Source organism: Hipposideros armiger, unplaced genomic scaffold (assembly GCF_001890085.2).
Source record: "Hipposideros armiger isolate ML-2016 unplaced genomic scaffold, ASM189008v1 scaffold_470, whole genome shotgun sequence".
In the NCBI taxonomy this organism is placed as follows: domain Eukaryota; kingdom Metazoa; phylum Chordata; class Mammalia; order Chiroptera; family Hipposideridae; genus Hipposideros; species Hipposideros armiger.
In genome coordinates, this window is record NW_017731820.1 from 1466259 (window position 1) to 1482188 (window position 15930).

Genomic DNA, 15930 nt, shown 5'->3' on the forward strand with positions numbered 1-15930 from the left:
TCTCAAGAGTGTAGAGGTGACACATATCTTGGATGCATCATTAAAAAGGGGGGAATGGGGGAAAGGGGGGATGGACAGATAAAAGAAAATGTAGCAAATTTTTGATAATTATTTTAGATGGGTGATGAGTAAAGGGCGTTGGTTATACTATTCTCTTCATTTTTGTGTATGGATGAGAAGTTTCATAAACAACAAAACCTCAACTCAGAAACGTGGATGCCACACCAGTGCTCTCTGGGCCACTCATCTCCCCTCAACTTCTGGTCAGCCTGAGTCCTGGAAACTCCACTCCTCACCCTGCTACCGGACTGGGTTTTCTACAAGGGAGATGCAATAGCAGCGATTGAGGGGCCTGTGCCCAAACCCCAGCTCTGCATTTGCAGACACGTGTCCTGCGGCTGGTGAACCCCCACCCTGCTTTCTTCACGTATAAAATACACACATTAGAACCTACCTCACAGATCACTTAAATGGGATAATCCAGCAAACTGCTCATACAGGGTCTGGCTTTTGGTTAAGTGCCCTGTAAATGTTAATTGTCACTCTCATTAAAATCTCAATCTGATCATTTCCAAGCTTAAAACCTTCAGTGGTTCTCCACAAAGTCCTAGGATAAGGCAAAACTCCTGACTCACTGCAGGACCACTGCACCTGGCCCCACCTTTCAGCCTCCGCTCCCACCCCATCACTGCTTCCCTGTATTTGTGGTTTTCCCTTTACCTTGCGGTTTGATGCCTGTCCCTTTGCACCGGCTATGCCTCCACTTGGAAAGTTCATGTCCTCCTCCTCTTGGCTCCTGGGTCAGCCTCCCTGAAGGGCTGCTCTAGGCTGAGGCTGGGACAGTCCCTTCTGGGCCCTGCGCCCCGCAGACATCTTCACCACAGCACTGAGCACCCTGGACTGCAATCGATTTACTTGCCATCTCCTTTGCCAGCCCATAAGCTCCCTAAACAATCCGGGGGACTCGTTAACAGGGGGCCTACTTCCTGCTTCAGCACAGGGGTTGCTTATGTTAAGACATGCTCCTGGGCAACCTGGTTTCCAGGCTATACTTCAGAAGATCCATTTTAACTTCTGCCTTAGAACCTTTGCCTGGTGTTTCTCATACCGCAAGGTGCACATGAATCTCCTTGGGTCTTGTTAAAATGCTGATTTAGATTCAGCAGGTCTGGGCCCCTGCCTGCGATTCTGCATTTCTGACAGGCACCGCGAGTGCCAATGACGCAGGTCCCCGGGCCACTCTGAGAAGCGAGCCTCGCTCCTATTCTCTGCCAGGCTCACAACCAGCTCAAACGTCACCTCAGAGAGAAGGGCTTACCCAACACCTCACCTCAATGAGGCCAATGCTGTTACTCCCTCCCAGAGCCTGTCTCTTCCTCATGGCCTCACATACACTGTGTAAGACGTGACCCCAACTAGGCTGGAAGCCCCAGGACAGGAGCCACTCGGTTCTCCTGGCAGTGCTGGATGAATATGCCTCTCAGCTGAACGAAAAAAAGCCTTCGAGCCCCACACCCACATTTGCTCCTAGGAGCTTCTGGCATAAAGTCCCAGGGGGCGGGAGAGGGGGCTCATTCTCCTGGTGGAAGAGGACGTCAAGGAGAGGGCAGATGACATCCTGTCACACTGGAGATTCTGGGAACTTACTGGACACCCACAATTCCCAGTCCACCTCAGCCAGACTCAAGTGTAAGGAGACCATCCAGAAAGGCCCACCTAGGCTGCCCCTGCCCATGAGACCTGCTCGCAGCCCCCCACCCAACCCCTGCACCAAACACACCAGTCGCCGCTGAAAGCTGCCACCAGCTCAAGAAATGTCTACCTCACCATTTTTGTTTCAGTCAAAATTAGGAGCAGGTGAAGGGCCACGGGAGGAGATGGCACATCCTGGTGGATGAACTCCTGGAGTGGAGCTCACGTCACACACAAAGCCCCAGAACCTGAGGAAGGGCTGGTCCCGCCTCCCACCCTGTCCTATCTATGCCCCCAGCCCCGCGAGTGCTCGTGGCAGGCTCCTCTCTCCTGGCCCCATCCTGATGGAATGTACTACCACTCACCTCCACACAACCAAGAGCTGAGACCATTGAAGCCCCTCACCTGGCTCGTGATGACCCCCCCAACTCCCTGGATGTTCAGGTGTCAGGTGAGTGCAACGTGCCCCTACAGGAGGGAAAGCCCTCCCCACCCCGCCCAGGTTGGGCCTCTCCATCTTCAACTCAACCAAGGCTCCCGGATGTTCTCGAAGTTATGGAGGTTAATTCAGTGTTTCTTTTATTCCATCATGACAGCCTACCCTATCTTTTCTTTTCCCCTAAAATATCCACCTGTGCCCCAGGTCGTCTCTCCCTCCAGCCATGTGGATTCTGGAGGCAGGGCTGCCCTCACAGGTAGGCGGCCTCTCTCTCCAAGGCTGCACCTCGGAACCTGGCTTGAGGGGTCTGGGCTCTAGGAAAGGCTCTTGCCCCAGTCCTTGGTTTGAAAGGAGAAGGCACAGCGACGCCCGGTCCTGCACATAGATGCTGCTTCTCGCTGGACTGGGCAGCGGCTCAGAGGTCGGCAGAAATGTCGTCCTTGGCAGGGTGCTTGGCGACAGTTCTTACTTTGTGCCGCAACAGGAAGAAACAAAAATTAAAGCACGCCAACAGTCAAGTCTTGAACTAGTAATTCCTAAGACGTGACAAAAGGCAAAAATCAACATGATTTGGCAAAGGCTTTTTAAAGTTTTAAATTAAAAAAAGAAAAAAACATTCACGCAGAAGAGATTCAACTTATCTGCTTTGAAGAAATATATTAACGAGAGTGGAAGGTTAAAGAAAAAAAAAATCAAACCCCAAATAATGATAAAAATAGATGTAACCTCTGTAAAAATCTGGATTAATCTACTCAGTCATTCATATCTATTCAGTATGCAGAGCATGAGGTGAAATTCCAAAGTATAAAAAATTAAAAAACAAAACAACTTGAGACACTGCCCTCGTGCTGGCCCGTGGGCTGGCGGCTGGCAGCTAATATGTCTGGTCCCTCCTGTACTCCGCAGACTTCAGAGCTTCAAAGGTCCTCCCTGGTCCTGCTCGGGTTTGTGGCGTGTTCGTCTATGAACTTGCTCAAATGTTCCAGATCTCTGTTCCCATCCTCAAATTTAACTGGGTTCTTTTTGTCCCCACGGGGGGCGAAGTAGATGGTGGGGAACCCCTCGACTTTGTAGCGGTCGCTGGTGACGTCGTTGGCGGTGGCGTCCATCTTGGCAATGACCAGGTCCTTGTGGCCCTTGTACTTCTTGCCCAGGGCGGTGTACACGGGCTCCAGCTGCTTGCAGTGCCCGCACCAGGGCGCGTAGAACTCGATGAGGACATCCTTCTTGGGGTCCATCACGATGGCATCGAAGGTCTTCCCCACCACGACCTTGACTGGCCCCTTGTTGTTCTTGGGCACCGGCTGGGATTTGATGACTGGCTTCAGTTTTCCTGTGGGGAAAGCAAGCAGGGGAGGGATGTGAGTGATGGAGGCCCCAGCGGCTCTGCCTGGACCAGGCAGGATGGGGTGAGTCACACGCCGCCATGGCCAGGCAGGGCCTTGCTTCCAAAAGCCCACCCCTTCGTCCCCTGGTTTCCTCAGTTCCTGCAAAGGCCAGAGACGGTGTAAGAGGTCCCATGCCAGGCCTGTCGGGCCCCTGGGTCCTGCGCAGTGAGGACATCCCAAGAGAAATGCTGCCCGCTACAGAAGGGTTCCAAAGACAGCCAGTGCCCAGGGCTGCAAAGCCACATGGGGAGACGCACCGAGCGGACTGGCCGATGGGGAACAAGGCCTGCCATGTGCTCAGCCAGGCTGATCAAGGCATGCTGTGTGATGCCTCGGCAAGTTTCCCACAGACACAACTTATTTCCAAATCAAAAGCCTGTTTTAAATATTTTTTAAATAAGGCTTCATGTAATTTCTAAGACACAGCTGCTTTTTTTTCCATTAGGAAAAAAGAAAAAGAACAGGAACTCTGTCTCCATCCTCACTGAGGTACCCAAGAGAAAAAAACCCAGGATCAGGCTCAGAATAAGCAACAGGAATGAAGAGGCATGGAGCGACACTGCCAGGGCGCCAGGTGACCCCACAGCCCACCTGAACTCACGCAGAGGAAGCGGGAGGAGGAGTCAGGGGAGGCCCGGCCACACTCAGCCCACCTTTTTTGAAAGCTGTGACGAACTCGCGGAGCGTGTCCGAGTCAAACTCGTCGGGCTCCATGGCGAACTTCCGCCCGCTCTCGTCCAGGATGGCGGCGTTGACATCCTCCCCGCTCTCGCTGAGGCCCAGGTCCTTCACCTCCGTGGCGAAGTCGTCCTCGTCAGCCACGGCAAAGGTGTACTCGGGGAAGTCCTTGGCCACCTCCAGCACTTTGCTCCGCCAAAACTGAGTGGCTGAAACGGGACGCAAGGCGGTGAGCTGGGACTCAGAGGTGACATTTAAGATTCTGTGCTCAGATTCTCTGACACGGCTCAGGCTTCAATTGGAGAGAGCATTTCTGAAAAAGCCACCTCTGAGGGTAGGAGACCTTGGCCAAAAGCTCAACGAGCACGACAGGCCTGTGATGGCGACATAAGCCCCTGCCTGCCGGGAGCCGGGGTCTGGTCTAGTCCTGGCTCTGCTGCCTCCTCTCTAACAGGGCGCTGGGCTCGACTCTAAGCTCCTTCCTGCTAAAAACGGAAGGAAACGGAAGCTCCATAGCACAGAAGGAAAAGACCCTAAAGCCATAAATAAAACAGACACGCGGCCACCAACCCGTAAGGGCTGGGCGGTATTCCTGCCCCACCACCGGGCCCGGGTCCCTCACCTGCTCGGTAGTCAAAGCTGAAGTCCACACTGTAGTACACGACCACCAGGGGGCGCCGCGTGTACCGCTTGCCGTCGTTGGAGGGCTTGCGGTGACCCACCAGGGGCAAGGTGTGCTTCAGCACGAAGTCCTTGATGGCCGAGCCCTCTGTGGAGTCCTGCAAAAAAGTGGGGACAGCTGAGGAGTGGCCTGACAAAAACGGGGCTTATCTAACCTCCCACCTCTCGCTGTCATGTCAATGAGTAAACATGGGACTCAGCATGGGGAAAGCAGCTGTTTGAAGGCGAGACGCTCTGGGCTCACCCCTACTCAAGCATATCCGAGTAATCCCGTTGTTTCTGGGAATGCTTTTCCTCCAGTGAACCCCAAGTGAGCTTCTCAGGCCACTGCAGGTGCCCCAGGCCCTTTCCTCTGGGCCTGGGCTCACTGTGGTCAGTTAGAAACTGCTAGAGGCAGGCCTGGCTGCCGGAAGACAGCCGTTAACATGGGCGCGCTGGGCAAAACGGTCCATCTTCCCCATCGGATTCTCACTACAGTCCTTTCAGGACACATCACAGACGACAGGAACAGCATAGACGGGTGACGAGGCCCAAGTGCACACAGCTAGGCGGTGGCGATGTTGCACTTTGCGTTCTGCCCAGAGAAACCACACATGGCTACCTGCTACACCAAAGCGCGGTGTGGTCTCGGGCTAGAGCATGGGGCCAGACAAAGCTGTGAGAATGGGGTGGCAGCTCAACCAGAGACCATCCTCCCACACCAGAGGGAGCCGAGAGGGAGCTTGGCTTGGCCTGGCACCCAGGTGGCTTCCATTTAAAATTTTAAAATCATCCGGCAAAAGAAAAAAAAAAAAGCATCAAGTGGCAGTGATGTGTATAATAGACTAGACCATGTGAATCTTAACCTTTTGGGGGTCAAGGACCCCCTTCTAGAATGTCAAAAGCTGCAGACCCCTTTCCTGGGAACATGTACACTACACAGGACTGTGCCTGACTCCCTGAGGTCCACTGCCCTAAGCTCATCAGCCCCTTTGGACTCGGGGATGAAAAGCAAACTGGGGGAGGAGACAGGGCAGCCACCGCACGTCCAGGGAGAGAGGCCCAGCCTGAGCAGCGGCAGATAAACAGATACACATGAGACTTCAGGAAGGAGCATTGGGAAAGATTCCGGGAGTTACAAGGACACAGGACAGTCTCTCTAAGGTCACGCTGTGTTCCCAGTTCACTAAGAGTTCAAAAGGGGCATGGCTGCTACCTGCAGTGCACGTCCAGGAGACTCCATCACGTACCACCTCCTCCAGGGCCTGTAAGAGCCCTTAGCCCAAACGGCGAGGGTTACGGCACCGAGGGAGCAGCGCCGGCCTAGAAAGGAGGACATGGGGCTTCTCCCCTCAGTTCCTTCTAACTGGCTGTAGGACCCCAGGCGAGACTCCTCACCTATGCATCCCAGTTCTCTCCATGGAAAAAAAAAGCTTTGGATTCAGGATCTAATAAAGTTTCTTCCAAAACTGAAGATCTGCTCACTGAAGCGCTAGGCCCATGAAGCACTTGGAACACTGAGCTGGGAACACCCTCTGCCCTTCTAGGGGTGAGTGGCACACACCCAGGAAGATGGGGGCGGGGCATGGTAGCAGAAAGGCCAATCCAGTGCCACGCTCCACAGCTTCGTCCAGGGACAGAGGCCGGCCACTGCCCTGCAGCCCTCAGCGCCTGACCCACCTGCCAGCAAAGGCTCAGCTCACACTGAGCAGCACGTGGCCAGGAGCAACGCAGACACACAGGTCAGACCCACGGTGAGCGGGCACCTCAGGGAGCTGGTGCCAGGAGGTATGAAGAATGGGAGCAACTCTTTTGGCAAAGGTAGTGGGAACTTAGCCAGGGGCCAGGGGCCCATCACCTGCAAGGTATTTGTGGGCTCCCCCAGTCCCTCCTATAAACCCAATCACAAACCTCCCTGCTGGCTGTGCTCCCATCTTGAGCCTTCCAGGAATCTACCTTTACCAGGGGCATGGGGAGGGGCGGGGAGAGGCGCTCCAGACCCTTCTGTGGAGCGAAATCTCCACGCTTCAACATGTCTGCAGTGGCTGGCACCTCATAGGGGCCATCGAGGCTCTGAGCAGCCTCACCCACCTGGATGTCCATCACGTTGATCCTGGGCTCGTATTTGGACTGGAATTTCTCTGGCTGCATTACGACCAACTTCCTTGGGGAGGCTTTTAAGAACTTGGCTATTTCAGTGCTGAAAGTGTGGTGGAATTTATAATCTTCTCTCAGGTTGTTAGCTGAAAAATGAACAGAACCATAAATACACAATTTATTAAGCTGCTTAAGCAATCTAGGTTTAACGTATCACCCACTTTGGTCAACAAAAATGCGTGGAAAATAGGGTGAGTTCTGTCTGGGTGGACAACTCCTCAAACTCAAATACTGGAAAGGAGCTGGCATTTAAAAACTCATTACAGGCGTAATACCTTAAAACCTGTATCTTGGAATGTGTAAAAAATATTTAACAAACTGGGTTGTTCACAGAAAACTCTGAGCTAATTTGCCTACAGTCACCTGCTATCTCTGAGGCTGAGAAGGACGTTAATCCCAGACAGTCTGCCCTGAGGTGAGAGTGAACACTGCACACTCCTGTATGTACACGTTGAGTTTCCACACCCAGAACCCTTCCAGGGGTGTTAACCTCTCTCCTCGAGTTGGTGGGTGGCCTGTTTGTGGGCTGGAGCCCTAAACACGGTTCTTTTGCTATATAGTAAAACCTTGGATTGCGAGTAACATGGTTTGCGAGTGTTCCACAAGACGAGCAAACATTTTGAATACATTTTAACGTGGTAAATGAGCGATGTCTTGCAATGTGAGTAGTTTGTTTCTGGAACGAATTATGCTAGCAAACCAAGTACATTTTAATGTGGTAAACGAACGACGTCTTGCAATACGAGTAGTTTGTTACCGGAACGAAATATACTCGCAATCCAAGGTATTACTTAAATTAATTTAAGTAATTAAATTTAATTAAACCTTTAATTAAACCTTGCGAGACTCCCAAGATAAAAGCCCACTGTCTGGAGATACTCAAGAACAAGGGCTAGCGAACTTTTTCCAGAAAGGACTAGACACTATAAACATCTTTGGATTTCTGGGCCACACTGTCACAACCGCTCGACTGTACTGAAGTGTGAAACAGCTAGACAATGTGTAAACGAGTGGGTGTGGCTGCATTTCAATAAAATGTACTAAACCAGGAGGGGCTGGATGGGGCCTGTGGGCCAGGTGGTCAGCCCCTGTCCTCAATCCTGGGTTGAACGCACCTCAGTCCCTCCACTCTGCCCTCGCTGAGGCACCCAGACGCATCCTGAGCTGAGTCTGTGATTCAAACCTGGAGGGCGGGCCTTCTGACTGGCTTTCAGGAAACACACAGCCCAGATGGCACAACACATGATTTGGCAAGTGGGGGGTGGAGTGCCAGCCTGAAGAAGTTGTGGTTTTGGGAATCAGACAGACTTAGAGTCAAATCATAATTCTGCGACCTGCTGATTGTGTGACTTCAGGCCTGTTAGTTATTCTCCTCCCTTAGCCTCAGTCCCTCCTCTGTAGAAACAGGACAGTCTACCTCACAAGCCGTCCTGAGGACTCCGTGAGGCAACCCAATAGATGGCACTCAGAGGCTAGCCTCCCACCTTGTTCTAAGCTTCTAGCTGCCCCAATTGACCGTGGGTAGAGACAGAATTGCTTCAAGAACAACTTCGTTACCCATCCCACCCCACCCCACATGTTCACAGACCCCCTTGTCCAGTCAACCCCTCTGTAGACTGCCCTGCATCCTTGGGCCACCTCTGCCTCCTACACAGTCCAGTGAACAGCCGGCACAGCAGCCCCAGGGACTCTCATGCCTGCCTGCAGTCTAGCCTGACCAGCCACATGGAAGTCACACATGTCCGACTTGAAGTGTGGTGCCCACCCAGCCCTACAGCACCGGGCCCGAATTTTGGATGAACTTGACTGTGCCACACCAACTTTCCATGTGTAATTAAGACAACAGGGAACCAACCTCCAACCTCTGGGAAAGGAAAGCCTGCTCCCACAGCTGCTTTGGCAATTCTCCCACCAAGCCATCCCCTAAACAGACGTCTAGGAGTTTTATGCAAAAGCAGCAGACCCCCCAGGTAGGCATTCTGTCCAGCCCAGAGGGCCACTACTCACCAGCATCCTGGTACAGCTGGTAGGCTGGGTCACTCTCCGCCTTGAAAACCCCAATGACGACAACATCGTCTCCATCCTTCAGGAACTCCTGGACCTGCTTCAGGGCCAGAATCTCCTTGGAGGGTGGCCCGGACTGCTCGATCATGTAGTCCACAATCCCTGGGAGCAGAGGACACGTCTGAGGAGGGGCTGGGGCTCCAGGGCACGCTGCCCACCACCCACACGCACCAGGGAGCTTCCCCGCCTCACTGAGGTAGAAGCGGCCATACCGTATTTCTCCCGAGGGCCATTGTAATCAAAAGCCTTCCCCTTGCGGAAGATCTTCAGGGTGGGGTAGCCGGTGACATCAAACCTCTTGGCCAGGTCTGTTTCCGCAGTGGCGTCGACCTTCGCCAGGGGGATTGGGGGAGAGCGCTTGCTCAGTTCCTTGGCGGCCTTCTCGTACTCGGGGGCCAGTTTCTTGCAGTGTCCACACCTGCCAGAGGAAGCCAGTTCTGTCAGGGGCCTGTTCCAGCGTGGACACAGCCGCCCAGCTCAGTGAGGCGCAGAAACCCAACCTGTGTTCCCAAGCACCTCGGTCAGATCCAGTCAACCTCCAAATGTTTCCTGGGTGAGGGTGTGGAGCCAGGTCCCTCGGGAGAGGCCAGGATGACATTGCTGCCTCCCTTGGCATTCACACACCAGGGACACACGGACGTGCACACACACACACACACACACACACACACACACACACTCGAGTGTACCTGTGACATGGAGTAGAATGTAGGAAAGGCCAAGACAGACAACATACTAAGAAGAGAGAGTTCCTCAGTTGGAGAGTTGCGTCAGATAGAGACACAAGTCAGGGATGGCTTCATACAGGATGTGACAGTTGAGCTGGGACATAAGGGATGGGTAGGAAGTGGTCAAGAGCCCAAGGGGGAGGAGGGGAGTGGGGAGGGGACACAAGGCAAGAAAGCTGAGAACCCTGAGGCTCCGGCATGAGTGTGAAGCAGGGCTGAGGTCATCTCCCAAGACCCACTCTGGAACAAATAGCCATGAACGGAGATGAAGGCAGATGAAACCGTGGTTTGAAGACCTCAGGAGGACGACAGGGAGGCTGGGACAACAGAAGCGGGGAGAGGCGGAGCGAGGCCACCAGCCGCCACCCCCACCCGCTGTTGGGGCAGCTCTGCTCTTTCCCCATCACAGGCCAGGTGAACGTCCACAAAGCGCATGTCCATGCCTCCAACAGGAGGTAAAAAATGTCACCTCGCATTGCCTAGAGAGCCATGGCTGTCCGAGTGCTGTCATACGTGCTTTCTCAGGGACGCTCCCTCAACATGTCCCTGGCACGGGCAGGGCAAGTATGCGGTGACGAACTCAGGACACGGCAGGCACAGGCCTAGTACTCAGCCATGTCCTCCAGCCTTGAGGTGCCCTGGATCACCTGGCAGCCCTCTTATGGGGGCGTCCCTCTCCTCCACGCCCCAGGCCGACATTCAGCCTCAACCTACCCCCAGGAAAAGACTGTAAAAAACTACCCTGCTCTGGAACACTGAGCAGTTCCCCCTCGCCCTTTGTGCAAGGTGGGGACACGGCACCCACCCACCTTGCTCTTCGGCTAGCTCTGCCTCACGTCAGGGGTCAGTCTCTGCCAACCCTGCCCAGTGCAGCAGGATGCCAAATGCAGGACGGGCCTAATCCATATCTGAACAACGTGAGATCAACAACACCGTCTTACCATGGGGCATAAAACTCCACTAGGATGATGTCTGCATCGTTCACCACTTCATCAAAGTTCTCTTTGGTCAATACAAGCGTGACTTCTGGTGGAGGCGTCCAGTTGGGCTGGGAGATCTCTTTGACCTTGGCAATAATTTCTGAAAGAAGCGAAACAAGACTGAGCACAGGCAGAGCTGAGTGGCGGGCACTTCACCTCCCTCCAGGGGCAGGTGGGGGTGGAGGGGTCGAACACAGGAAGTGGTGGGGGCCAGAGGAGAACAGGAAACATTTGATTTTCTAAAATCCAATCACATCTCTAGCCAGTGCCGCTCTGCAATTTTGAAGCCACAGTTAAGAGTCAAAAGGGTCACTGCCTCGTGTACCCCCTGCAGATGTCTTGAACAGCCCAAGAGCAGCCTGACAAACAAGACTCTATTCTTACCAGACTACCCTGAGAGCTCATCTCCCGATGCTTTGATCACATATGCTAATCAATGGTTTGGGGGACATCCTCTTTACATGTGCAAATATATATGTATTTAGTTATGCACATCTAGTGTACTACAGCATCACAAAACATATGCAAAAATCGAGAAAAGTGAAGACAGCAACGGCAGCTCCCACGCTGCTCAGGCTGCACCGGCTTCGAGTATTAGAAAAAGGCCCATTTGTGGCCTCGGTCCCCAGAGATGGATTCAGTGACAGGAGTGGGACACAGAATATATTCGCACAAAGCATTTTCCAAATGGTTCTTAGGAGCAGTGGTGGCACTTTTGATAATTCCTTTTCTTTTGGTTTGGCTATGGTGGAACCCTGCCAGGAACCAGGTCTGACAAGTCACTGCTGACGGCACGAGCTGAACCGTGTGCAAGCAGCCCTCCACGGCACCCACGGCGCAAACTGCCTGCCCCCGTCCACACCCAAAGCCTGCAGCGAGCTAACGTGGGGGAGGCCCAACGAGCCCACATGGCAAACACTGCTCTCAAGGTTCCAAGTTGGGCCACATCCCTAGCAGTAAAATGTTGAACACAGACCTCCAAAGAACAAGCCTATTTACGTAACACTAAAGTATGCTACCGTCAGCCCGTTTTTATCTTAGGTTAAGTTCCTTATGTACTGAGATGGCTAAGACAGATCTATTAAGTAAAAATGCAAAGGTGCAGATGGTGTTTAAAATATGCTAACAACTGTGTAAAAATTACACACACAGACAGACACATTTGCTTTGATTGTACTAAGTATCTCTGAAGGACAGGGGAGAAATTTGCGACAGCCGCCTTCCTGGAGGGAGCTGGAAGGCCAGGCCAGGAGCAAAAACTATTCATAGTCTACCTGTTTGAATTCCGAACCACGCAGATAGGTAAGTCAACAGACAGACAAATGCAATGTGAAAACAGTATTACTCTTGCATGTTCCCTCTTGCACCCCACAACGGCCTCCAGTGCTTAGAGGGTCACGGGATAGACTCGCCCACTTGAAGGGAACTGAGTCAAGTCCCAGTGACCTCACGTCTATGATAGGGATCCCCGAAAGTACTTCTCCAGGACACAGGGCCAAACCCCACCCAGTGCTACGTCTACTATGCCACACCAATATGGAAAATGGAGCATAATCTGTTTTTTAAGTGATTAAAAGACATATGCTCTTCCTAAAAGATACCACCATTTTATTTGTTCATTCATGTAATAAAATGTCTTTAGTGCCTAATGTGAGCAGGCAGAGATCCACAGGCCTGGTTTAGGGGAACCGCCTGGCTCCCCATGCCATGGCTCTCAACATGGGGCTCTGGGCCCCACAGCCTCGGCAAGTCCTGGGCGCTTGTAAGAAATGCAAGTTATTGAGCCTGACCTGAAACTTCCTGAGTCGGAGCTCTGGGGATGGGGTTCTGGGGATCTGTCTCAACGAGTTTCCCACCCCTGGGGTGACTCTGATGCAAGCTGAATACTAAGAATCACCAAGAACCTCGGCCTCTTGTGTCACTGCTCAACACATCTGCTCCAGACCTTGTGTCATGGTCTGAAATGGGAACATACCTCTCCCGCCCAAGGACAAGTTTATTTTGATCTCGGTCACTTTGAACATTCCAGCAAGGAGCACATCTAGAAGCTGGTGCTCCCAGGGGTCACTCCCAGTCCCCTCAACTTGTCTTCTTTTCTATTATCCAAATTCTACCTTCCCGGGGAAGACTCCTGGCCCTGCGTCCCTCAACAGCTCAGGTACTGCTCACCTTCCTGGGTACGGGAGCCCTCGTAGTCGACAGCCTGTCCCTTCTTAAGGATCTTGATGGTGGGGTAGCCGCTCACACCAAACCTGCTGGCCAGTGCTGACTCTGAGGTCGCGTCGATCTTAGCAACAGCAATGGGAGGGTCGTGCTCCTTCAAGGTACTGGCAATTTTTTCATATTCTGGAGCAAATTGCTTGCAATGTCCACACCTAAGAATTAAAATTTAGGGAAAGAGAAGTAGGTTAACTATACCCATGGTGGCTTAAATCCAGCAATGCACACAAAAATGAGGGCATCAGGACCAGAAACATCTACAGTTAAGACGAGAGACACAACGTAACACAATGGGGAGGCCAAGGTGGCCGGAAGTCAAACAGATCTAGGCTCCAGTTCCAGCTCTGACTTGGGTACATCCTTTCAACATCTTTGAACCCTGTAGTTTCATCGTATGTTTCTCAAAGTTTGGTCCAGGGATTCTTTCAAGGGGTGTGTGAGGTGAAACTCTTTACAAAGATATTTTTGTCTTTTTCTTTCATTCTCTCAGGAGTATAGGGTGGAATTTTCCGGAGGCTACGCTGACTGACAATGATGTCAGCATTCTGCTGTTAACAGGTACTGGGTTATTATTTAAAAATGAATACGTTTAAATTTCTCAGCTTTGATTTCTCATATGGTAAATGCTGATAAACATGTCCCACATAAAGGCTATCTGGGATCATAACATTTTAGGCGTTAAGGGTTTGAGAACTGCTGATCTATAAAATCAGAATAGAACCTCACAGACCTGTTCAAAGGACTATTTAAATATTTTACATAAAACATCTCGTACTATGCCTGAGCATCAGGCACTGGACACGTAAGTATATCCTGACTATCCCGTCTCCAAAGTGAACCAGGGAGGGCGGGTGACAGAGGCAAAGGAAGGATGAGGAGATACAAAACAGAAGGAAGATGGGGTGGGGGAGCGCCGAGTTGTACCGTACTGCACGGTGAGGCTGAGAAGCAAAGGCAGTGCGCCCTGGCTCTGCTTCCCCAGGGGCTGTGTACGAGCCAAGCGCCCTCTCAGGGCGGCTGGCCTGACTCCTGGCAGGAGGAGGGAGGTGGGGGGCCTTGAGACGGGTCGGACATGTCTGTCACCAAAGCAGGTTTCTGCATCATCACAGCTTGCTAGGCACCGCCCCCTTCCCCAGCTATAGCTATCAAAGGATATTTCTTTTTTTTTTTAATTCTTTTTTTTTATTTTAAGCTGAGCCATCCTGCCACCTGCTGGCAGCTCAGCAGCTGCTCAGCTCGGGCCAGGCATTGAACCACTGTTGCTCAGAGCTCAAACTCTTGAGCAAGCTCTTAACCAACTGAGCCACTCGGCCGGCCCTAGGACATTTCATATTTTAAACCACCGGGGACCGTGTTCCTTTTGAGCCTGATGCTCGATGGAAAGCGTGGACTGCTGAGCTCCTGGCCCAGACACTCCCAGGTCTGGACGGCTCTGTGAGAGGCCACGTATGTGAGCACAAAGGGAACCTCTCGTCCGTTCTGGCGGAACTTGAACGTGACTCCTTACCAGGGAGCGTAAAACTCCAGCAGCACCGTGTCCTTGTCAGCCACGAAGTTATCAAAGTTTGCGTCATTCAGGACTAGCACACCATTTTCTTCCTTAACTTCCAAGTCATCCTCCTCCTCCTCCCCTTCATCCTCCTCGTCTTCATCCTCAATGGCATCTTCTTTACTAGGATCTGAGTAGGAAATACCACGACTGGTTAGAAAACTGGTGACTCGCCTCCTTAAAAATTTTCCTAGAACCCCAAACCTTCAAAATGTGTCATGAGTCCTGAGTAGTTCCTTGGCGGCCAGCACCAGAGGGGGTAGTGACATCAGGCTTCCCTCACCCCAGAAATTCTGCTCTGAGTGTGCATATTGGGTGACCACTTAAAATTTCATTTAAAAGCTGTCCGAAAACCACAGATCTACAATTAAAGTCCAAATGCCCCAGGACTGGCCCCCTCTCCAGCGGTAGCCCCCCAAACCCCGTTCTACATGCCTTCTGCCTGCGCAGAAAACCCCAACATGAGCCCATCTTCTTGCTCTACACTGAGATCGGACCCACTGTCCCTCAGCACCCCTCCCCTGCAGTCTTTCCAGGCCTCACCCCTGTAGTAAGGCTCCTTTACGTACATCCCATGCTTTGCATTTTAGGAACACCTCATTTTATGGTCCCCACGCGTCTGTGCTCAAGAGCAAAGTTAACTTTCATGGACATGCTTTCTGCCTGGAAGCAAACTTCTCTTCCCAGAACGCAGAATCTGAGTACATCTTATTATCAAGGTCCAGTTGATATTTTTACCAAACTACAGATACTAGGTATCCTGGGGCCGCAGTTCTTATTAATCAGGTTCTCCAACTATGGTCACATCAGCATGTGTACTTGAAGCAAATGCAGCAAGCACGAGAATTTAATTAACTCCAAAGCCAGAATGTTTCAAGGGGCCAATTATCCGCGTTTGAAGATGCTTACCAGGAGATACACCAAAGCTGACAGTTACTGCGTTTAGGACTGAGGGTGCGGTCAGGGCATGAAAACCTGCCCTTGGGATCCTGAAAACCCTGGGATTTGCCCAATCTCAGCCCCACCCTTAACTAATCCCCCCCTAACCACTCTGGGGCTGGCCCTGCAGCTGCTCAGGCAAACTGGGAACTGGTCTGGGTGGGGCGGGCGGCTTTGTTCATTGTCCTTAATATCTACCAATCCACAAACTAATTACAAAGAGCAAACCAAAAACCCCACCCAGCCACACTTTCCTCAACCATGTCCCTTTGTTTAAAGCCCCCCACTGCTTTTACCTGACTTTCACGGTCCTCTCTCCAAATTAAGGCGTCAGTTCCTCCTTTGTCTAGGGGAGAAACAGCTCTAAAATCCCACCCACCAAACCCCCACCAATTTGAGAAACACAAACCAAGCAGACTCCAGTGTTTCTTGGGAC

General features: G+C 52.1%; 1 protein-coding gene across 1 annotated transcript in view; it reads right to left on the reverse strand.

Annotated features, from left to right (window-relative positions):
* Positions 1-2245: 2245 nt before the first annotated feature.
* Positions 2246-15930, reverse strand: part of PDIA4 (protein disulfide isomerase family A member 4) — a 22052-nt gene continuing 8367 nt past the window's right edge. The window contains exons 2-10 of the mRNA XM_019666454.1: positions 14514-14685; positions 12956-13161; positions 10748-10886; positions 9291-9496; positions 9022-9180; positions 6949-7100; positions 4820-4976; positions 4173-4406; positions 2246-3464 (exon numbers count right to left, since the gene is read on the reverse strand). Of these exons, the coding sequence (XP_019521999.1) occupies positions 3049-3464; positions 4173-4406; positions 4820-4976; positions 6949-7100; positions 9022-9180; positions 9291-9496; positions 10748-10886; positions 12956-13161; positions 14514-14685 (1841 nt within the window). The 3' untranslated portion in view covers positions 2246-3048. The remainder of the gene's footprint in view (positions 3465-4172; positions 4407-4819; positions 4977-6948; positions 7101-9021; positions 9181-9290; positions 9497-10747; positions 10887-12955; positions 13162-14513; positions 14686-15930) is intronic.